A 23,712-nucleotide genomic window follows, 5' to 3' on the forward strand; every position below is an offset into this window, starting at 1 on the left:
AGAGCTTCTCCCTTCACACCAGGTCTCCCTTCAGCTCTCTGTGAGGCCACATTCACATGGCTCTCCCAGGCATGCCCTGGAGCTGTGCTGAGGCTCAAGTTGGTTGATTTCAGCAAAAGTCCTTTGTGATGAAGGCCCAGGGCTGGACAGGCACAAGGAGATGTCCACCAGCCCTGGCAGAACACCCTGTGTGCCCCACCTCCCCGCAGCTCTCCACACTCCCCATGGGGCTAGTCTCCTGCCGAGACATCTGCGGGCTCTCACTCACCACAGACCAGGGCCCAGCTTCCCAAGGTTGAGTGGCACCATCCCTCAGGGTGGCAACAGGCTGGGTCCACAGGCTGCCACCTGAACCCCTTCAGGAGAGAGGGCTGGAACTGTGGCAAACTGGTCAAAGACTGGGGATCCCCGGGGGGAAGTGTGTGTGTTCATGGCTTAATTGGGGTGACAGTAGTAGCAATGATGGCAATCAGAACACTTGAGTTTATGCCACCAAATCCAGGGAAGGTAGAGAAGAGACAGGGGCTTGCTTGCTTTTCACTATAGGAGAAAGACCCCTGGTGGTGAAGCCTTGAAGGGAGACATGGGCCACAGAGGGAGAGTGAAAAGACTGTGTTCCCCCCCAAATCTCATCTTGAATTGTAGCTCCCCAAATCACCATGTGTTGTGGAAGGGACCTGGTGGGAGGTAATTGGATCACCGGGGCGGTTACCCCCATGCTGCTGTTCTCATGATAGTGAGTGAGTTCTCACACAGTCTGATGGCTTTATAAAGGGGCTTTCCCCTCTTTTGCTCAGCACTTCTCCTTCTTGCCATCATGTGAAGAAAAATGTGTTTGCTTCCCCTTTCGCCATGATTGTAAGTTTCCTGAGGCCTCCCCAGCCATGTGGAACTATGAGTCAGTTAAATCTCTTTCCTTTATAAATTACCTAGTCTCAGGTATGTCTTTATGATCATCATGATAATGGACTAATACAAACCTCATTGGATGTTGCTTCCCCTTCTCAGCACATCACCGAAGGCTCAGAGTGAGCTCAGCTGTCTCTGCAAATGGCAGACAATGATCGATGACCTTCACAGTGCAGCAGTCATTAACTCACAGTGGTTTAGCTGCCTTTCAGAGACCCTACCACCCTAGGGATGAAAAAACTAAGGTGATACAGGTGCACCCCACGAGGATGCAGGGCATGCAGCTACTCCCCTGCACACCTTCCATAGGAATCTTCAGAACTGCCAATGACTCTGGTGGGGTAATTTCTATCCATGCCTTTAACAAAAGGGGATGCAGAAACTGCCCCTAGAAAGGGTTAAGCGATTTGCCCAAGGTTAGTCCCTCAGCTAGCAAGGAGTAGAAGGGGTCAGTGCAGTGTGTGTGTGTGTGTGTGTGTGTGTGTGTGTGTGTGTGAGAGAGAGAGAGAGAGAGGGAGAGGGAGAGAGAATTCATGTACACTGGCGAATGAACCTTTGCAATCCAGTTCAAATCAGAATCTGGGTTTCCTGGGACATGCCTCAAGTATCTCCTCCTCCCTGAGGACTTGCATTTCTACAAACCTGGCTCCAGTTTTATCTGCCATGGGCTTCCTCAAGGAGAGAGAAAAGGAGAGACCTTTAGATGGTGCAGAAGAAGAATGAGGCAGCGATAGGTAACCGGCTCCAGAAAAGGAAGGCCGGTCTGAGGTCAGCTCCAGTGATCCAAGGGAAGGATGGCTACCTGGCTCATGACACACTGAGGTGGGCAATCAATTATTTAAAAAGTAAACAACCAGGAAAAGAACGTAGGACTCTAGGCACTTAGACTTAATTACCAAGGAAAAGGGACAATTCCAAGGGGCACAACCTGAGTGCCCTCCGCAGTGGAAAACCCTCATTTGTCCACAGAGTTCCTACCTCATAGGCTCTTGGTTTAGCCCTGGCTCCAAGTGGAGCTGAGGTCTGGGGGTGCATTTCAGTAAATCTGCCTGGCTTAGTACAAAAGTCAACCCCTCTTCCTGGGGCAGGGCTCTGCTGTGTGGAATATTAAGTGGAAGCAGGACAATAGCATGCTCTGTGAATTTCCTCCCAGGGGTCTTTGGAAGGCCCTGGAAGAAATGCTAACGAGCACAGGTTTGAAGACTTCTCCTTAGTGAGATGTCTGTGCCAAGAGCATCAAAATAAACTTCTAGGCTGTAAAAATAAGGGTTGATTGGTGTTTGCTGGGAAGAAGGGATCTCAAAGTAGAAAGCCATCCTCTCTAAAATAATACATATCGAGGTCCTTTAAAGCTTAATAAAAAAGCAGGATTTTGTGGCGTGCAATTCCACATCATCAAGGCCCTCAACACCATTACATGAGTGACTCATGGAGGTCCCTGGTCAGATGTCAGCCTCTGAGTCCTGGGCCTTTGAAGCCAGTGCAGGAGGCTGAAGCCTTCGAAAGCTGCCTGTCTGCCCAGGCTGACTGCACCAGCTCCAGACTGTGCTGCCAGTTGTCCAGCTTGATGCACACCCCGTGCCTGCCCTGGCTAATCACGGTGTGTCTCACAGTGAGGTGGAGGTGGTGTCTTCCCACCACACAGGTATTATAACTGAGGCTTTGACAATTTAAATATTTCCAGAGAACCAGAAACTAAATTCAAACTGCCCGAGTATCGTGGTATACTTTGCAATATTCCAGAATTATAGAAATCAATAGTCTCTACCAAATCTGTATTAGTCCAGGTTCTCCAGAGAAACAGAAACAGAACCTCTCTCTCTATATATATTTAATATATATGAACAGAAACAGAACCAATAACATATATATATGAATGTAAACAGAACCAATAACATATATATACACACACACACATACATACATATATGAAGAGATTATGAGGAATTGGCTTATGCAATTATGGAGACTGAGAATCCCCACCATCTGTCACCAGCAAGTTGGAGACCCAGGGAAGCTGGTGGCATAATTCAGTCTTAAGTCCAAAGGCCTGAGAACCAGTGGAGCTGGGGTGGTAAAACCCAGTCCAAGAGCAGAAGACCAATGTCTCCGCTGAAGCAGGCAGGCAGGAGATAAAAGGGGCGAATTCCTCTTTCCTTCTCCCTCAGTGGACTGGTTGATGCCACCCACATTGGGGAGGATCATCTGCTTTACTGGATCCACGGATTCAAACGCTAACCTCATCCAGAAACACTGTCATGGACACGCTCAATCTGAGCATCCCGGGGTGCAGCCAAGTTGACACCTTAAATGAACCATCACAGTCCCTGGTGCTCAGCACAGCGCCTGGAGCATAGCACGTGCTAAAGGTGACAAGAGCTAATGGGCAGAATTTTGCACAGAAGCCAGGTACATAGGCTTCTGCTGATGAATGTGGCCAAGCTTTTCTCCCGGGGGTACTAAGTGGCTGCGGATCCCTATGTGGTCCATGTGCTCATCCTGATGGAGGTGGAAATAGAGAGCTCCAAAGAGTCCCTGCTTTAGTCGCATCTGGAAGTGAGAAATTCTTTTCTACTCCCTGTAGAGGTTATCAGTGGGTGGGGCCTGCCTCTTTCTACAGACAGGGGGCTGAAGGCTAGAATCAGCACCCACGCATCTACAGTGAGTGCCTGCCGGACGGGGCACGGAGCACCCCGCCTAAGATCACTCACATCACACACTTGGGAATGGCATCCAAGCCTCCTCCGATCCCCAAACCCCAAAGGCTTTCTCATTAACTTGCCCAGCCCTGCAACACATTGGGGTGACATCCTGCAGAGAACTGGCCTCCAAATCTGGCTGTTTTGCTGAAAAAACATAATCCGCCCTTTCATTAAGCTTTCCAATGCACAGGGAGCTACCAAGCCTTTCTGTGCTGCTCGCCCATGCAGGCTGCAGTTAAGGGCAAGATTTGCTACTGGATATCAGTACTTGCCACCCTCCTTGGCTAATGTTTCCATGCTGAAGAGTCTTCAATTTACAATGAGGTGGATAAAATAAAAATGAAAGCTAATATTTATTGAGAGCCTGCTCTATGCCAGCTATGGGCTGAGCACATTACAGGCATGATTGGGTTTTATTATCGCAACCCTATGAGGTGGGTACTATTGTCACCCTTGTTTGACAGGCGAGGACACAGACACACATGGTAAAGAAGACATAAACCTCTCTGGAACGCCTGTAAGTGGCCACCTGCATGTCCTTACATTGCGCAGGACAAAGAGGGCTGCTTTCTTCCCTCAAAGAGCATCTAAGCTGCTGGAAGGCAGAGGGCAACCTACGGCACTCCAAATGTGACCAGGCACAATGACACTGGGATCTACGCTGACTGCATGCTAATTTTTTTTCTTTTTTTTTTTTAATACAGAGTTTTGCTCTTGTTGACCAGGCTGGAATGCAATGGTGTGATCTCCACTCACAGCAACCTCCGCCTCCTCGGTTCAAGCGATTCTCCTGCCTCAGCCTCCCAAGTAACTGGGATTACAGACACCCACCACCACGCCCAGCTAATTTTGTATTTTTAGCAGAGATGGGGTTTCTCCATGTTGGTCAGGCTGGATTCAAACGCCCGACCTGAGGTGATCTGCCCGCCTCGGCCTCCCAAAGTGCATGCTAATTTTTAGAGCAAGGTTCATGTTTGTTGCGGTGACTCCCTTGTAAGCACTTTACCACTGTGCTATCTTTCTGGTTCAGCGGAAGCTTTCAAAAGGGGTCCCACCCAGAGCCCAAGGATGGCAATGGGTTCAGATCCAGTTCCCCACACTGGCCACACTGGCTGTCCTATCTCCCCCCGAAATGATGTGTCAGGTGTGCTCACGTGGCCGCCTTGCTGCTGGCGCGACTGCCTTTGACGGAAGTGCTGGCCTACCTCTTCGCTGCCTGCAGGTCCCACTATCTATGCTCACTTCCTCTCCTGAGCCCCTTCGGGGTGCCCAGCACCTGGGCAGGGAGGGGCAGTATCTTTCGAGTAACAGCTGTTCTGGGACTGGTTGTTGTGACTTTGTGGTGTCCCCTCATTTTCACAACAGCTCAGGATGAGATGGAGGATTGGAGCTCAGAGAGGGATGTTCATTTCCCTGAGCTGGCACAGCTCGTATGTAACTGATCAGGAATCAAACTCCAGATCTACCGACTCCTAACCCTCCTTACTCCAGGCTGAATTAACAGCTTTCTCTACTGGGAGAGAAACAGCTTTCTCTCCCAGTAGAGAAAGGAATACATGCTAATTTATTCCTAGAACTGACAAAATATTCATTACATTACATTATATTTATTACATTGCATGTATTATAGTACATTATATTATATTCCTTTACAATATATTATGTTATGTTACATTACCTTATAGTTAGATGTGTACTTATGTTACATTATAGTTAGCTGTGTACTTACCTATTTTTCTTAGGGACTGTGAGCACTTATAGGATATGAGTCGAGTCCAACTTCTCTTTGAATCCCAGTGCCTAGCACATCTACTGACATAGAGCAGATGCTAAAAATACTTTTTATTAAAAAAAAAGTGTACCCAATCAATTGCTGTGCATTGAGCTACTCGATATAATATATACATGGCGGAGGAGATGGCTGTATTTTCTGTGTGTCCGACATGTAGGACCCAAGGAAATAAGGATATTTTTGGAAAGCCTGAGAGCATTTCAGAATTAAGAGGAAAAAGCAAATTCACCTTTTCTGAAAGTGTTGCCATAGTAACTCAGCACAACGCAGGGGGAGAAAACGCTGTCTCATCAGAGTACATCATCTTAGATTAGCAATAATGGAGGAAGCACTTGCCCTGGGGGGACAGAAAGGCTCAGATGATGTGGTCCAGGGCCCTGGGGACCTTGTCCTCCATATGCATCCCATGGTCCATGGTGAGAACTCAGGAGACTGGGACAAGCCCCAGAGCCACAGCTTGCATTCAGAGGAGGCTGTCTAAGAACCTTAAGAAGAAACAGCCAAGGCCAGTTTGAGATGCCCCACCTCCCTGGCTGTACCTGAGGAGCTCCTCCACCTGGCTGTGGCTTCCTGAGGTGGGGATAGGGGGGAGGAGTCTGTGCCTCTGTTGGTTCAGCTATGAGAAGTTCAGGCCACTCTCACTGGATCTCAGCAGTCAAGCAAAGCAAGAGGATGGGGAGTTTAAAAATTTTCCCTTAGGGAATAGCTGGCAAAGATTGCTATAAATTAGTATTTATTCTACCCCAATTAACTCGATAGCATCTTTCAAGTGATTCAGCAGTGTCATTGGAACCAAATGGATGTCCCCTGTGTGGGCCAGCAGACTCCTAATCAGATTAAATTCCTTTCCGCTGTGGAGAATAAAGTATCAGGGCCTTAGAAGGATGGGTGGGGAATTTGTTTGTTCCATTGTTATCTCGTTCATTGGCTAAACAGACATTTTACTGGGCACCTATGACATGCCAGGGGGTCAGGTTGGAAGCCAGAGGTACCAAGAGAAAAACTATGTAATCCCTATTTTGGAGGAAGAGAGAGAGAACGGGAAAGTGGTGGTGGGTGATGAAGGCTGAGAAGAGAAGACCAAAGGAATAAAAGTGAAATTGAGCATCATTCTCCATCAGCGAGCACATGCATCCTGGAGTGAAGCAGGGGCTGGGGCAATGGCAAGTCCAGCGGGTTCACCTCCCTAAGTGGACCCTTTTGGTTTATTTTTAAACATCCTCTCCTCTATATGGCAAAATTGTCTTCAGTAGTAATCATAGCACGAAACAACAGCAACAAAAGGCCAGATTCTCCACTGGAGGTGCACATCGGAATCTCCAGGAGAACATTCTAAAATGCTACAGTCTCCTCCAACCAATGTAGCTCTCAGGGGAATGCACTGCACCCTCCTTCCCAGGGGCACCTGTATGAGCAGAAGAGGAAGGCACAGAGGTGGCCATCCTGTGCCAACACAATCCAGCTCAGGACTCTGCAGCCTCACAGTTATTTCAGTACACCCAGCTGGGTCAGAAGCCAGAGAAATCTCCCCCCACCACTACACATGATATTCAGGAAGTCACGCCAACACCCCCGATCTGTGTATGGGAGGAAGAGAGCACACTGGGTTAGGAAGAAAACAGGGCCAGAAAAGCTAAGGGAGGTGGCACCATGTGTGTGCACAATCCCTGCCAACCAGCAAGCCTGTTCAACAGAGCTGGCCTGAACAGAATCCCAGCATGGAAAATGCAAAATGCCAGGAAAGCAAATTAAGACTAGGATGTGAGTTTTTTCTTTTTTAATTTTTTTAAATTTGATTTTTCCATAAGTTATTGGGGTACAGGTGGTTTATGGTTACATGGGTAAGTTCTTTAGTGGTGATTTGTGAGATTCTGGTGCACCCATCACCTGAGTCATATACACTGCACCACATTTGTAGCCTTTTATGCCCCCTTCTACTCTTCCCCCAAGTCCCCAAAGTCCACTGTATCATTCTTATGCCTTTGCACCCTCATGGCTTAGCTCCCACATATCAGTGAGAACATAGTATGTTTGGTTTTCCATTCCTGAGTTACTTCATTTAGAATAATAGTCTCCAGGCTCATCCAGGTCGTTGCAAATGCTATTAATTCATTCCTTTTTATGGCTTCCTAGTATTCCATCTCATATATATATATATATATACACACACACACACACACACACACACACACATACATACACACACACACATACACACCATAGTTTCTTTATCCACTTGATGGTTTATCCACTTGATGATTGGTGGGCCTTTGAGTCGGTTTCATGATTTTGCAATTGCAAATTGTGCTGCTATAAACATGTATGTGCAAGTATCTTTTTCTCATAATGACTTCTTTTCCTCTGGGTAGATACCCAGTAGAGGGATTGCTGGATCAAATGGTAGTTCTACTTTTATTTCTTTAAGGAATCTCCACACTGTTTTCCATAGCGACTGTACTAGTTCACATTCCCTTCAGCAGTGTAGAAGTGTTCCCTGTTTACCGTGTCCATGCCAACATCTACTATTTTTGATTTTTTGATTATGGCCATTCTTGCAGGAATAAGGTGGTATCGCATTGTGGTTGTGATTTGCATTTCCCTGATCATTAGTGACATTGAGCATTTTTTCATATGTTTGTTGGCCATTTGTACATCTTCTTTTGGAATTGCCTATTCATGTCCTTAGCTCACTTTTTGATGGGATTGTTTTTTTCTTACTGATTTGTTTGAGTTCGTTGTAGATTCTGGGTATTAGTCCTTTGTCAGATGTACAGATTGTGAAGATTTTCTTCCACTTTGTGGGTTGTCTGTTTACTCTGCTGACGGTTCCTTTTGCCATGCAAAAGCTCATTCGTTTAATTAGGTCCCAGCTATTTATCTTCGTTTTTACTGCATTTGCTTTTGGGTTCTTGGTCATGAAATCCTTGCCTGAGCCAATGTAGGGACATGACTTTTGTTGTTCCTCAAAAGGACGCCACATGGCTGGGCATGGTGGCTCACCCCTGTAATCCCAGCATTTTGGGAGGCTGAGGCAGGTGGATCACCTGAGGTCAGGAGTTCAAGACCAACCTGGCCAACATGGTGAAAACCTGTCCCTATTAAAAATACATACATTAGCCAAGAGTGGTGGTGTTTGCCTGTAGTCTCAACTACTAGGGAGGCTGAGGCAGGAGAATCACTTGAAGCCAGGAGGCAGACGTAACAGTGAGTCAAGACTGTACCACTGCACTCCAGCCTGGGTGACAGAGGAGACTCTGTCTCAAAAAAACAAAACAAACAAACAAACAAAAAGGATGCTGATGCCACAGTCCTGTTCCTTGGGTGGACAGCACTTTTCGAGAGGTCAGTTCTTATAAGGAACCTCCTTCCTATTCACCCTCTGTTTCTGAGGGGATGGCAGCTTGGACAGGAGCAAGGAGGCCTGAGACCCACCCAGCTGCAAATCAATGGCTGCTTCACAGCTCCCTGGCCTCTGCTTACCCAGCTTTCAAACAGACATGAGGATCCCTGCCTCATCCACCTCCCAAACTCTTTAAAAGCATCAGATGAAAATAAACATTTTCTGTGGTAAAGGTACTGATACCCACTCTTTTTGTGACTCCGGGCAGAAAGGGTCTGTGGTATCTCTTTGATCCTCAGTGTTTTGCACATAGCAGGCACTCAATAAATGCTCAGTGGCTTGTTTGGGCAACATCAAGTCTATATTATGCTCCATAAGTAATCTGTCTGTTGGAGAGAAAAATCATCTCAGAAACAAGATTGGATTCGTCCTGAGAGTATGTAAGGGCACTCCGAAGGCCGAGAAAGTACTTGGCAGCCCAGGAGAGAAGACAGCACTTTAATCCGCTGTTGAAAAACCTGAGTCCAGTTGCCGAAATGTTTGGCAAAGGGATCTGGGCCACTCTCTAGGGGTTCTGAAACGCATGCAGCTCAGAGTGGTGGAGTTGAGGGGGTTGTAAGCGTTAGCATCTGTGAGAAGGGAGCTAGGCAGGAGGACTTTTTCTTAAGAGGCAGAAAATGCCTCCTTTCCAATTGAAACAGACAGTGCTGGTGTTTCAAATTATTAACATAAAGACACATGTGGAGGGCTGCAATCCCCATGTCAGCTTTTGCAAAAGGCAGGGGAGATATAAAGTAGATTAATGAAAGGAAAACACGAAGATCCACTGGTCCTTTTTGCTTTCTTTCTTGATTAATGGAGAACATTTAGAGCTGGTGATGCTCATCTCATGGTTGAGGGTGAAAGAGGACTGGGGGTTCAGGCCAGGGTGCAAAGTCAGGCTCTGTCTCCAACTGGTAGTATAGCCACACATCCGCTCCCTCACTCCAAGCCCATTTCACTCCAGTGGGCAGACTGTGGAAGGTTCAGAGATGACATATGTACATAGCAGGGACTCCATCCATGGAGCAACTTGCTGGAGAAAAGCCATGAGCAGATAAGAAAAGCTGCCTGCAAGGGCTTTTGACTTCAACATATGCCAAAGGACCAGACCAGCTGGATAGAGGGTTTATCCTCAGGAAGTTTGATTAACTCCTCGTTAAGGGGGAATGTGGTGACTTAGAGACAAAGTATTAGAATAATGGTTCTGTTGAGCATTTGTAAGAAACTTGTGGAATTATGCTGAGATGTTTATTGATTGATTGATTGATTGATTGATTTTTAGAAAGAGGGTCTTACTTTACCACCCAGGCTGAATGCAGTTGTGTGATCTTGGCTCACTGTAGCCTCGAAATCCTGGGCTCAAGCAATCCTCCCGCCTCAGCCTCTCAAGTAGCTGAAACTACAGGCATGCACCACCACACCCAGCTAACTTTATTTTTTGTAGAGACCAGCCCTGGCTGGTCTCCGACTCCTGGCCTCAAGCCATCCTCCTGCCTCAGCTTCTCAAAGTGTTGAGATTACAGGTGTGAGCCACTGCACCCACCCTGAGATGTTTATTTCTTTAAATATTGCCCACCCAAAGGCACATGATGGCTAATTAGTGCTACTTAGAAGAAAACATAGTAAGTTAAATCCACACACGATCAGAACCCCCGTGAATCATATCTGCCACTGCAGACGTTCATCACACACAGCTCTAGCTCTGGCAGTGGGCTCTCTAGGCAGCCACGTTTGCTGTTTGTCACACACACAGGTAGCTCCTTAAATGAACCTATGAACTAAAATGAGGAGTGTGAATACACATGCCCAGTGGCAACAGATAACACCAGCCCCAGCTACTCTAACAGGAAGAAGGTGCAGGAACAAAGAGCTGGGCCGTCCGCACCCCTGTCTGACTTGGCTACCATGGAGCTGTGTGACTGTGGACTAATCCCTCACTCTCTCTGGGCCTTATCGTTCTTATCTCTGAATGTGGGTAATGAAAATATTTCCCTCCTTGAGGTGCTGTGAGGGCTTCTTGAGCTGACAGAAGAAAAGCCCCGAGAATGAGACCCAGTGCATGGTTTTAGGCACAGAGCCTGGCACCAGGGAAACGGTAATTTAATAAGCTGCCATTGTGTTTAGCTTTAGCAGCACTAGTAGTAGGTGATGGTCGTGGCACTGTCTTTGTTTTTACTATTTTAAGATGGTGCATGTTCTGGGAAGAACTTTTTCAAACTTGAGAATTAAGAGCTTACTGTTTCACTTCCTATTCAAAGGTCTACAGTAAATACACAATGGGCTATGGAAATGGGCAGGGGTGTGTCTCGGGGCTCAGGGAACCCTTTACCCAGACCCTTCCCATCTCAGCTCCTTGGATGCTTGGCATGAGAGATGTGGGACTTATTCTTCTTTAGACAGATGTGTTTGCTGGATTTGCTGATGCTGGGCTGGGTCCCTGGCACTGGGCACGGGTGGGAGGGAAGAGGCCTCTGGCCAAAGCGTAGAGGTGAAGTTCCTGCCTCTTTCAAATGTGCAGCGTGGGAATTGGGGTGGCCAAGGAGGAAACCAAGTGAATGGGTGAGGCAAGGGAGGAAGCCAGAGTGAGGAAGGACATTGCTCTGTCAGGAAGCTGAGCCCTGAGTCCCCAGATGGTAGCACGAGAATGAGGGTGCAGAGGATAACAAAAATCTGCTGAATAAACTCAACATTCTGTTTAGCCACTCAAGCAACAAATATGCACGGCACTGGAACTCTCTACATGTCACAAAGCACATCGCAGCTCCCTTGGCTGGTCAGTGCTCGCTGTGACAATAGAACGGCTGTCATTCCACTTCTACTGTTGCAGAGATGGTGGTTGTAAGGGGTCACCTTTGCAAAGATCCCACAGCCAGTGTGGGGGCCAGCAGAGACCTGGGCCTGTGACACCAATCCCACTTCCTTCATCTTCAGTGCAGAATTGACTTCATACCAGCCCTATGTCCTGTGCTAGTGGGAGCCACACAAGAACCGGCTGATCATCTCCACAAATGACAATGCGGATAGGGAGGGAGAAGTCCCCAGGAATGCTACAGAAGAGCACTGGCCACTCAGAAGGACAGCATCTTAGTGTGTGGGATCCAGGCACCTGATTTTGTGGGAAGGGGATTCTGAATCCAGCATTGAAGGAGGGGAGGGGGGCATCCCAGGGACAAGGCACTAAAAATTTGGGACACCACTATGGGGAGCTACATGTGTCTCAGCCTAGCTGGTGTGGACACCAGGAAGATGCATTTCGGGCCCAGGCCTAGAGATGGGGTCTGTTCATGGGAACAAGGGTTGGACCAAGGCCTTGGCACTGTATCCCATGGATGGAGGAAGCCACAGAAGACCCTCAGCAGGAGGAAGCTCCCTCTGGCAAGGGTGAAGAAAGGAAACAGATCAGGAAGCAACTGGAGACACCCCCCCAGATGAGAAGCACCTGCAGTGGTTCAGGGAGGAGGAGAGGCAGGGCTGAGGGCTGCAGCAGTGCCATAGCGATTTGGATGGATGTTACTGGGTCAAGAAATACCCAGCCCATCTAGGACCCCCTCAGCAGAGACTGCTGCCAGGTTAAAGAATATCCTACGAGCTATGCTGCCGTGTGACAGGTGAGCACAGCACAGGGGCTGACAGCAAGGATGCCCAAACACGACCTGCAAATCCCCCTCTGCCACTTGCTCCCTGTGTGGCTTGGTGCCATAACCCTGGGGCCTCAGTTTCCTCATCTATAGAATGGGAATGATGAGAAGTGCTGAGAGCAGAGCCTGGCCTTTCCTGAGTGCTCAATACATGTCAAGCTGTGTCATTACTATCTGGTATATTTACAAAGCTATTTGCACAAATTACCCCCTCCAACATTCAAAATAAACCCATGAAGCAGGTTTTTTGTTTTGTTTTATTTTCTGAGTGTCTCATTCTGTCACTTAGGCTGGAGTGCAGTGCTGCCATCATGGCTCCCTGTAGCTTCAACCTCCTGAGCTCAAGCCATCCTTCCTCTTCAGCCTCCTGAGTAGCTGGGACCATAGGTGTGCACCTGGCTAGGCTAATTTTTGAACACCACGTCTGGCTAACTTTTTTGTAGTTTTTGTAGAGACAGAGTCTCACTCTGTTGTCCAGGCTGATCTTGAACTCCTGACCTCAAGCAATCTGCCTGCTTCAGCCTCCCAAAGTGCTGGGATTATAGGCGTGAGCCACTGTGCCCAGCCTGGGGAATGTAATCTTGAGCCCCTCTTCAAATATGCAGACAGGCTCAGTCATGACTTTCTCGGGACATGCAATCAGGCTCACTGGGGAATTGAAGCCCCTTGGGCAACCTGTGGCTACCCTGCACAGAAGATAGCCCCCTAGCTGTTCCCAGCCCTGCCAGTGGCAGCCCTACTGCTGCAATGCTTCGGGAGGCACCTGAGTGGGCTGGGCCAGGTAGGGGAATCTATGGAGGCCCATCCTTCCCATTCCCTGTTTGAGATGCATCCTGTCTGATCCATGAGCCCAGGTGGCTGCTGCTTTCTGCTTGAGGGCACAGACTCGTGGACGCATTCTCCAACATCACTTTTAATCTCCCCAACATGCCTCAGTGTCTGGCTGTGTGGGAAAAGCCACAATGCTAACTTCAATTAAAAACTGTTCTCATGCATCTTGCTTTGCTTGAAATGTTCTCAGCACGGGTGAGGGATTGGAGTCTTTCAAGATGTCTCCAGCAAGAAGGTAGATGATTAAAACCTGCCCCGGGAGGCCTGAGATGGTGCATAAGTATAAATAAGCCAATGTTCACAAGATTCTTAAAAGAAGGGGAAGGTGAGTTGAGAGTGGAAGTCAGGGAAGAGGGGAGGTAGAAATGGTGTCATTAAGGATCTTTATTCCGATGGAATAAAATAGCACTGGGTCACAGAGGGCAGTTATTTCCAGGAGCCACAAGTTGTGTTTGTGAGTAAGTCGGACACAGACAGAGGTGTAGAGTGACCGAGTGAGGAGGATCTGCCCCATGAAGTGTGGACAAGGAGGAGAGTGGAGACCCTGAGCTGAGGGAGTGAGCCATGAGACGCAGCACGTGGGAGCCAGGTGGCTGGTTCAAATCTGCGCCTCAGTTGCTTCACCTGAAAATTGGGCTTAATTGTCATCTCGACTTCAGAGCATGGTGGTGAGGCTTAGCTGTGCTGCTCCGTGTAATACAGAGAGCGTGGCACACAGCAAGGCAGGCGTTAGCATGGTCGGTATGGTCAGTTCTGGTTATGGTGACTCAAGCGACCAATGGCACCTGAAGGTTAGCTTCTCCAACCTTCATGATAGGAACCAAGAGAAGGAAAAAGCTTCAGTGCCTTCACGTTGTTCTCCACAAAGGATTCAGGGGTGGAGATGAGCTTCCTTCCAGAGAGACTACAGGAGGCCTGCAGGATCCTCTCCCAGGATGTCTACTAGCACCATGTGATTTTCCTGACCAAAAGTATAAAAAATGGACTCCACTTCCAAGGGCCAATAGACATCATTCATCAGCAGGAGGCCAAACAGATTCCCCTTTTGCAGAAGACATCACTCCTGCAATGTTTGGCAGAAAGGAGTCTGCTGCTGGGCCCTCAAGGGAACCTCAGAAGGGAGGGATGCCCTGATGGCGAGCTGCTTGGAGCTGCAGGGGCAGAGGAGAGGCATGGCCCCTCCTGGGGGGAGCAAGCTTCCTGTCCTCCAATGCCCCTCTCAGTTCTTTCAGCCTCCTGTGGGGTCCTCACCTCCACCTCTGGCACCAGCCTGTCTGAGTCGTGGGACACCTGTCTTCAGCCACAATCCACTCTGCCCGGACAGGCTGCAGAGACAGCCAGGCTAGAAGGGGTTGTGACAGACAACCACACTCTCTGGGGCTCAGATCTGCCTCCATCTCCCTCCAACACTCTACAATCCGTCAGCTGTGACTCAGACCTAGCCTTGGGCTCAGATCCAGCCTTGACCCCAGCTTAGCCTCTTCTCACCTGGATGACTTTGGGCAAGGCCCCAAAGCTCTCTGAGCCTCAATGATGTCTATTGGCCCTTGGAAGTGGAGTCCTCTTCCCTAAAATGGGCATGCTGAATGTGTTGCCTTCATAGGCTGCCCGTGCAGCACAGAACCTGGCTGTTAGCAGGTGCTCAAGATTCACCTACACCATCTGTCCTCTTCTTTCACCAGAGGGTGGGGCTCCTGCCTCAGCGGTCTTCGTGCCTAGGAATGTTGTTCTTTATGCAATGTGTGCTCTCACGCTGTTGGTAAGGATGACAAAGACGATGAAGGCTGGCAATCACTTCTTTCTGGCTTTCCACATTCCCCAACACAGCCTGCCTGCAAGGCTGGCCCTGCCTGATTGATTTGATTATTGGGATATGCAGCAGGGCCCAGATGGAACCTCCTCAGGGAGAGAAGAAGGATTCGCAGGAGGTCAGAGAGAAAGCAGGAGATGCAGGAAGGGCTGCTAGGACTCAGTGCAGAGAGACGGGGGTGCAGGGTGCCTGGGAGAGCACATTAGTCAGCCCCCCTCAGGTGTCCCTCAAAGCTGCTGGAAACCAAGTCTTAATTCATTTCTAATCAGCTTCCAGAGCATCATGGTGAGGAAATGGATGTGGGGTCTTCACGAGGGCTGGAGGAAATAAGCAGTATTCCAGCTCTTGGATAAATGGTAGGCTGGCAAACTGCATGGGCCTCAGGCTGGAGTAACCTGCTTCCACCATTTCCCTTTACTTTCATCCTTCTGGGGAACCAGACTTCCTAGGGCCCAGGTATTTGGGATGGAGGCCTAAATAACCCATCCCTGTTCACTGAACTACCCAATTCTGGCTCCTGGTATGCAGACCCCACACCTGAATTACAGACTGGCTCCCTCAATATCTCATGGAACATCCTGTCACAGGATACCTGGAAGAACTCCAAGCGGCAATGGCAGGATGGAAAGGAGTTAGGCTGGTCCATGCATGATTTGGCTTTCTCACTGTTGTTCCCCAGGCTCACTTGACCTGTAGAGTGTGTATGTATGTTACTCACATTTTGTGGCATTTGGGAGACAGGGAGAAAGAGAAGTGCCGGATGGACCAGGGTCCACAGCTGGGAGGTAGGAGTGACGGTCTAGATTTAGATTCAAGTGTTAACATTCCTTTTCCCACAATTGGAGAAAAGGAAGAAGGGTGGAAATATAGCTGTTAAAAACACAGGCTTAAGAAAATTCCACTTCCAGCCAAAATGGAGTAATAGGGACTAGATTTACTCTCCCAACTGAAACAACTGAAAACTAGATAAAATACATGAAAATGATTTTCAAGACACTGGACATCAGACAATGAAGGACAGTGACCCTTGAGAGATGGGAAATTAGCAAGGTGAGCCATACAGGTGCTCCAGTTTACTGCCAGTGGAAAGTTTCCAGGCCCTGGAGCAGGAAACTCAGGCAGGGCTCACTGGACTCCCTGAGTTGAAGAATGGAAATGAGTCTGGGGAGAGTGAGGCAGCTGGAGACCACAGGGCAGAGTACGGAGAGAAGACAGCTGCACAGAGAGAGAACCCTGGGCTTTGAGAGAGGGACCACTCAAACATTCAACAGTGCGTGTTTGTGCAGAAGCTGCCTGAGGCAGGGAAAGAATCACCCAAAAAATTGCAGGAAACAGTGCCTGGCACCCATACAGGACAAGAAATAGTGCCTGTTTCCCTCAGATTTTGAAAATCTCATCATTTATGGGGCACTGAGTAGGTAGAATACTCAGAACAGCATTGCCTTAGTGATGGGGAATAATTACTCTTAGATTAAATATGGCTTGATCCTGCCTAACAAATCTTTAAAACAGTACTTACAAAAATCAAACTGTTCTCAAGCATCTGAACCGCATCCCAGAACAAAGCACAAGAATATTTATGGGAATATAAAAATATCTAGCCTACACCACAGTAAAATTCACAATGTTTGGCATCCAACCAAGAATCATCAGGCATGTAAAGCAGCAGGAAAATATGAACCATATGAGGAGAAAAGGCAATCAATCAAAAGCAATCCAGAATTGACATATTTAGAATTAATAAGTGAGGACATTAAAACAGTTGTTATAACCATATTCCATATGTTCAAAAAGCTACAGGAAACAATGAACATCTTAAGAAGAGAACGGAAGAGATATGTTTTATGTAGAAGATCTAAATTAGCTTCTAGAGATGAAAACCATAATATCTAGTATCAAAAGTACACTGGGTGGTGCTATTATTAATAGCAGATTAGATATTCAGAAGAAAATCTTGTTAACTTGAAGGCATATCAATAACAACTGTCCAAATAAAACACAAACAGAAACAAAGACCAAAAAAAAAGGGAAGGAGCATCAGTGAGCAGTGAGACAACTTCAGGTGACCTAACATATGTGTATTAGTGGCAAAAGAAGAGGAGAGAGAAGACAGAACTATAAATATATATACACACACACACACATATACATACATATACATATATCCATATGTATATCCATATATATACATGAAGGACAGTGACCCTTGAGAGATGGGATATTAGCAAGGTGAGCCATACAGGTGCTCCAGTTTACTGCCTGTGGAAAGTTTCCAGGCCATGGAGCAGGAAACTCAGGCAGGGCTCAATGGACTCCCTGAGTTGATGGAGATATATATATATATATCCATCCATATATAGACATATGTGTGTGTATATATCTCCAAAGAAATAATAGCAGAAAAATTCCAAAAGTGATGCAAACTATAAATCCACAAGTGCAAGAAACTCTCCAAACTCCAAGCACAAGAAACATGAAGAAAATGACACTAAAGTATATCATAATCAAATTGCCCAAAATCAGTGATAAGGAAAAAAATCTTAGAAGCAGCCAGAGGTCAAAAAGATGCATTACGTTCAGAGAAACAAAATAAGGATGGCAGCAGATTTTGCACTGAAAATAATGTAAACTAGAAGATGATGGAACAATATCTTTAAACAAACTGTCAACTTAGAATTCTATGCCCAGGAAAAAACAAAGAAACAAACAAACTTTTTTTAAAAAAAGCCCTTTCCCCCCACACACATACAAAAGATATAAGAATGAATTCATCAGCACTTCTGCATTACTAAAAAAGTCTTTCAGGCAGAAGGGAAACGATACCATATAGAAACACGGATCTGCACAAAGGAATGAAGGGCACTGGTTATAATAACAATATGGGAAAATAAATGAAAATTTTTCTTACTATTTAAACCATTTAAGAGAAAACTGACTTTCAACAAATAATAACAATGTAGTTTGAGGTTTATAACATATGTACAAGTAAAATGTATAACAACAATAGCACAAAAACTAAGAAGGGAGAAATAGAGTTTTACTGTTTTAAAGTTCTTTCTGTATGTACAGTGGCATACTATCACTTGCAGATCCAATCTGACAATCTCTGCTTTTTTAATCAGAGTGTTTAAACTGTTTACATTTAACATGATTATTGATATGGTTGGGTTTAAATCTATTATTTATTGTATTTGTTTTCTATTTTTTCATCAGTTCTTTCCTTTGTTTTTCTTCTTTTTCTGCCTTCTTTTAATAGGTTGTAATTAGTTAAAGATCTATCTTATAAATATAAAAGCAACCATAAATTAACAAAACAAAGAGTTGTGTTTAATAAGCCAGCAGAGGAGATAACATGGAAACATTTAAATTTCCCAACCCAAAAGAAGGCAGAAAAAGAAGAAAAACTGACCAAAGGAAGGATGAAAAAATAGAAAATAAATACAATAAATGGTAGATTTAAACCCAACCATATCAGTAATCACATTAAATGTAAAAAGTCTCAGCCAGGAGCAGTGAGTCATGCCTGTAATCCCAGCACTTTGGGAGTCCAAGGAGTATGGATCACAAGGTCAGGAGATCGAGACCATCCTGGCTAACATGGTGAAACTCCATCTCTACTAAAAAATACAAAAAAAAAAAAAAAATTAGCTGGACATGGTGGTGGGCACCTATAGTCCCAGCTACTTGGGAGGTTGAGGCAGGAGAATGGTGTGAATCTGGAAGGCGGAGCTTGCAGTGAGCTGAGATCATGCCACTGCACTCCAGCCTGGGTGACAGAGTGAGACTCTGTCTCAACAAAATAAATAAAATAAAATAAAATAAAATAAAATAAAATAAAATAAAATAAAAGTTTCAACAGTCCAATTAAAAAACAGATATTGTTAGATTGGATTTTAAAATAGGCTCTTAAAAATTTATGTCCACAGAAAAACCTGAACAGAGATGTTTATGGCAGCTTTATTAATAATTGCCAAAACTTCAGGTGATCTGCCTGCCTCGGCCTCCCAAAGTGCTGGGATTATAGGCGTGAGCCACCACGCCCAGCCCAAGATGACAAAACCCTACTATAAATACAAAAAATTATCTGGACATGGTGGTGGGCACCTGAAATCCCAGCTACTCGGGAGGCTGAGGCAGGAGAATTGCTTGAACCCAGGAGGTGGAGGTTGCATTGAGCTGAGATCATACCACTGTCATCCAGCCCGGATGACAGAACAAGACTCCATCTCAAAAAGCAAAGCAAAAACTTGGAAGCAACCAAGAATGTGTTCTTCAATAGGTGAATGGATAAACAAACTGTGGTACATCCAGACAATGGAATATTATTCAGCACTAAAATGGAAAAAGCAGGCTGGGCACAGTGGCTCACACCTGTAATCCCAGCACTTTGGGAGGCCAAGGCAGGCAGACCACCTGAGGTCTGGCGTTTGAGACCAGCCTGGCCAACATGGTGAAACCCCATCTCCAGTAAAAACATAAAAATTAGCTGGGCATGGTGGCGTGCACCTGTAATCCCAGCTACTCGGGAGGCTGAGGCAGGTGAATCACTTGAACCTGGGGAGCAGAGACTGCAATGAGCTGAGATCATGCCACTGCACTCCAGCCAGGGCAACAGAGTGAAAATGCATCTCAAAAATATAAAAAATAAATAAAAATAAAATAGAAAATAGAAAAAGCTATCAAGCCTTAAGTGCATATTACTAAGTGAAAGCAGCCAATCTGAAAAGCTACATACTGAATGATTCCAACTATGATACCCTGGAAAAGGTAAAACTGTGAAGATAGTAGAAAGATCAGTGATTGCTAGGGGTTGAGGGGAGGAAGAGGTGAATACATGCAGTCCAGAGGACTCTTAGGCCCGTGAAAATACTGTCTATAACGTGGATCCACGTCATTATACATTTGTCCAAGCCCACAGAATGTACAACACCAAGAGAGAACCCTAATGTAAACTATGGACTTTGGAGTGTTTTGTTTTTGTTTTTCTTTTTGTTTTTTGAGATGGAGTCTTACTCTGTCGTCCGGTTGGAGTGCAATGGCACAATCTCAGCTCACTGCAAACTCCACCTTCCAGGTTCAAGCAATTCTCCTGCCTCAGCCTCCCAAGTAGCTGGGATTACAGGTGCCCACCACCACACCTAGCTAATTTTTGTATTTTTAGTAGAGACAGGGTTTCACCATGTTGGTCAGGCTGGTCTCCAACTCCTGACATCAGGTGATCCTCCTGCCTCGGCCTCCCAAAGTGCTGGGATTACAGGCATGAGCCACCATGCCCAGAGACTTTGGAGGATTCTGATGTGTCAATGTAGGTTCATCAGTTGTGGCAAATGCACAGCTCCAGTGGGGATGCTGATGGTGGAAAAGGCTGTGCATGAACAGGGGCTGAGGGGCATCTGAGAAATCTCTATGCCCTCCTCTCGATTTTTCTGTGAACCTAAAACATCTCTTTAAAAAGTTTGTAAAAATAATAGGCTGACGTGATGCAGAGACCTTTGTTTGATCCTCAGCTGTGTGCCCTCCAAGCCTCAGTTTCCTCACCTATTAAAAGGATCTGAATGTGCCTATTCCATGGGGCCATTGCAAGGATTCAGTGAGATTCTGTGTATTGCTCAGCACAGGGTTTGTCTGGTACCTCAAAGGCATCTGTTGAATGGTAGCTGTGATGGGAAGGTACAGGGGCGTCTTGAGGGGACACAGTGAGGAGGGAGTGAACACAGATGGGTCTCCATCACCTCAATGTAGAAAGAGCTGGAGTGCAGGACCTGAACAGAACAGAGCACACAGCAAGTGCTCCGTAAACACTCAGGCATTTCACTGGAGACTTGCCGTCCACCCGCATATGTCCCAGGACTCTTAGCTTTGTGAGATTCCATTGTTCAAGTCAAATGTCTGAAATCTTAAAACACTAGAAAATTGGTCTACAAAAATCACTGGAATGTTTACTTCTTGAACTGCTCATTACATCTCTGCATAAAATGTAGCCTTGTACTCTCTCCTGAAGCCGGTCTAATTAGAAGGATAAAATATTTAAATCTTTGCAATGGAAACCTGAAGTACAACAAGACAAGCCCTAAGATAACAGACAATTTGTATTTTAATGATAATTCTTGCTTAAAGGAAAAGAAGCACTCATTGACTGAAGAAAATATTCTCTAAGAAGCAGACTGCCAGATTACCTGGAATTCTATTTTTCTGGACAGTAATATGTTCCTCTGGGGATGGACAATTTCTGCTAGTCTCTTGCGTATCTGTCAGAATGAGGCCCTTCTCCATAGCTAATGAGGCCCTTCTGACATAGCTCCATAGTTACACTCCTCCATATGAGAAGTGTAACACTAATTGTATGGGATGGTCTCCCAAAAGATTACCTGCCAGGAACCAAACACACTGCCTCAGACTCACGGCCCCTGGTTTCTGCCTGTTTCAAGAGATTAAAAAATCACCTCTCCAATATGAAGAGATGTCTTTTGTGTCTTTTTCCTCCTGAAAAATGATTGAAATGCAAATTAACTGTGAGTCTCTCAAGGTCCTGGGGGTAAAGAGAAGGGGAATTAGCAGGGGATATGCCAGCATCTCAGCTGTGATTAGATACACGTGTGGTGTCTCCCAGAAGGACACGCCCAGTGTTAATATGATGTAAATATGTAGGTGAGACTGAATTCTCCCACCTAGCAAGGGCCAGATTCCAAGAGACAGGTGGACGGGAGATGTGGGGGAATTCCCAGCTCCTCAAGCACAGGAAGCCTACTTGGATCTCCCCAAAAGGAAGTTGAACCAAATAAAATGGTCATTTGATAGGTCAAAAATGGTCAGATGTCAGCAGTTTCACATGGTTCAGCCTAATAAGGTCATGGCCTACCTCCTTAGGAATAAGTGACTTTTCTACTGGGCCTGGCAGTGTTTTAAGGTTTTGCCAAGCTCTACACACTGTTATTTAGTCTAGAGATAATACACTGGCAGCCCCGGGATGAATCCAGCCCACATGCCTGTTTTGTTTGGTCCAGGTAGTAGCCAGTCCCCAAGGACAATGACCATCCATTCTGTCCTTCTCTCCTAGACACACACGCTACATCAAGAGCTGGAATCTGACTCTTGTTCCTTTAAATCTGGGCTGGCCTGGAGACTTTCTTGACTGAAAGAACGTAGTGTTAATGACATGCTGGGACTTCCAGGCAGGTCCTAGTAAGCCTGCAGCTTCTACCTAGAACTGCTGGAATACTCTTGGGGGAGCCAGCACCATGCAAGAAGAGCAACAACCCTGGGACCTCCATACTGGGAGGAAGCCCAAGCCACCTGAAGAAGCCCTTGCAGGATGAAATCCCAAGAGGAGAGAGTGGCCAAGTTGCCCAGAGGCACCAGACAAGTTCGGAGGAAGCTACAGGCTAGAAGCCTAGACTCCAGCCTCTGCTGTTCCAGCTGATGCCACTAGGGCAAAAACAGGACCCTTGAAAGCTCCCAGGTGATTCTAATGGCAACAACATTTGAGAACCACTGGGTTGAAACCACTCACTATAGGGACGGGACAGTGCAAGACAAAAATAAGGTTGAGCTCTTACGCCCGAGGCATGCTTTAACAGGAGAGTTACACCGTAAGAACAAGCGAAGGAGTCCTCCTGTCTCTGTTGTCCATGCCAATCCCCCGTAATGCGTGCTGGCTTAACCTGCAGAACGTTCCTGAAATGCTCGCTTCCTTCCCCCAGCACCATGGCCTCTGTGTCACTGCACTTCTTGGATGATGTGGGCTTCCCCTGGAGCAAGTGAGCGTCCCAACAGGCCCAAGTGGAAGTTAAGGCTTTTTAGGACTTAGCCACAGAATGTCACCAATACTGCATTCTCTTCACCAAGAAAGCCACTACACTTTCTCTTCACCAAGGATAGTCCCAGATTTAAGGGGAGAAGAATCAGATTCCAGCTCTTGAAGTGGTGGGCAGCAAGCGTGTCCAGGAGAGAGAGAGGAAAATGCACAGCAGCTGTCTTTGAACATGGGTGACCCCACCAATGACACAGGGATTTTGGACTCAGTCCTAAAAGACTGATTCTCCCCTTGTCCCCAGCCCACTGGGCGCCCAGGTGACCCTGTCCTCTTGGCTACTCTTGGTCAAAGAGAAAAGGATGCCCTTTTTCACTGTTTACATCCTCCAGACTCTCCAGAGACTCAGGGACTGTGTGGAGGGGGGCTGGGATGTTTCCAGGGTCGGGGAGAGGGCAACCAGGAGCCACCAGGGCTCAGAAGCAAGATGGGGCCCATGAGCACACCCTCAGTGCCTGCAGCCTCTCTTATGATGTCATACAGCCAGGGGTACCGAACCAGGGAGGGTGCCTCTGCATAAGAGGATTTGCCAGGTAACTGGTGTCTACTCTGTACACCCAAAGAGGATATCTATTTAATGCTTAGCTTCTGAGTGGAAAATCTTTCCAAAATGGCTCATGTGTTCTGGGTCTTCTTCAGCCAAAAACAGGAATCACATTTAACAACATGGGTAAGAAGAAACGTGGGCTTGGAGTCACGTGGATCTGGCTTCACTGACTTAATCACACAAGTGTGCACGCCCAGCCCCAGGCATCCCTCCAGCTTCTCTCCTCTACAGGAGCTGAGGTTTTCCCAAGGGACTGCTCCAACTCTATGCCATTCCCCTGCTCAATAACTT

At 46.7% G+C, this 23,712-nt stretch overlaps 1 protein-coding gene across 4 annotated transcripts in view; it reads right to left on the minus strand.

Annotated features, from left to right (window-relative positions):
* Window positions 1-23,712, minus strand: part of C6H14orf132 (chromosome 6 C14orf132 homolog) — a 49,165-nt gene that overhangs the window by 22,415 nt on the left and 3,038 nt on the right. The window contains exon 1 of one of the 4 annotated variants that reach the window (XM_023205575.1): window positions 15,657-15,710. The exons of the other annotated variants lie outside the window; for them this stretch is intronic. Coding sequence (XP_023061343.1) covers window positions 15,657-15,710 — 54 coding nt within the window. Of the gene's footprint in view, window positions 1-15,656; window positions 15,711-23,712 lie in introns of those variants that run through there. 4 annotated transcript variants of the gene reach the window in all.

The sequence above is a fragment of the Piliocolobus tephrosceles genome, chromosome 6 (genome assembly GCF_002776525.5).
Source record: "Piliocolobus tephrosceles isolate RC106 chromosome 6, ASM277652v3, whole genome shotgun sequence".
Classification (NCBI taxonomy): Eukaryota; Metazoa; Chordata; class Mammalia; order Primates; family Cercopithecidae; genus Piliocolobus; species Piliocolobus tephrosceles.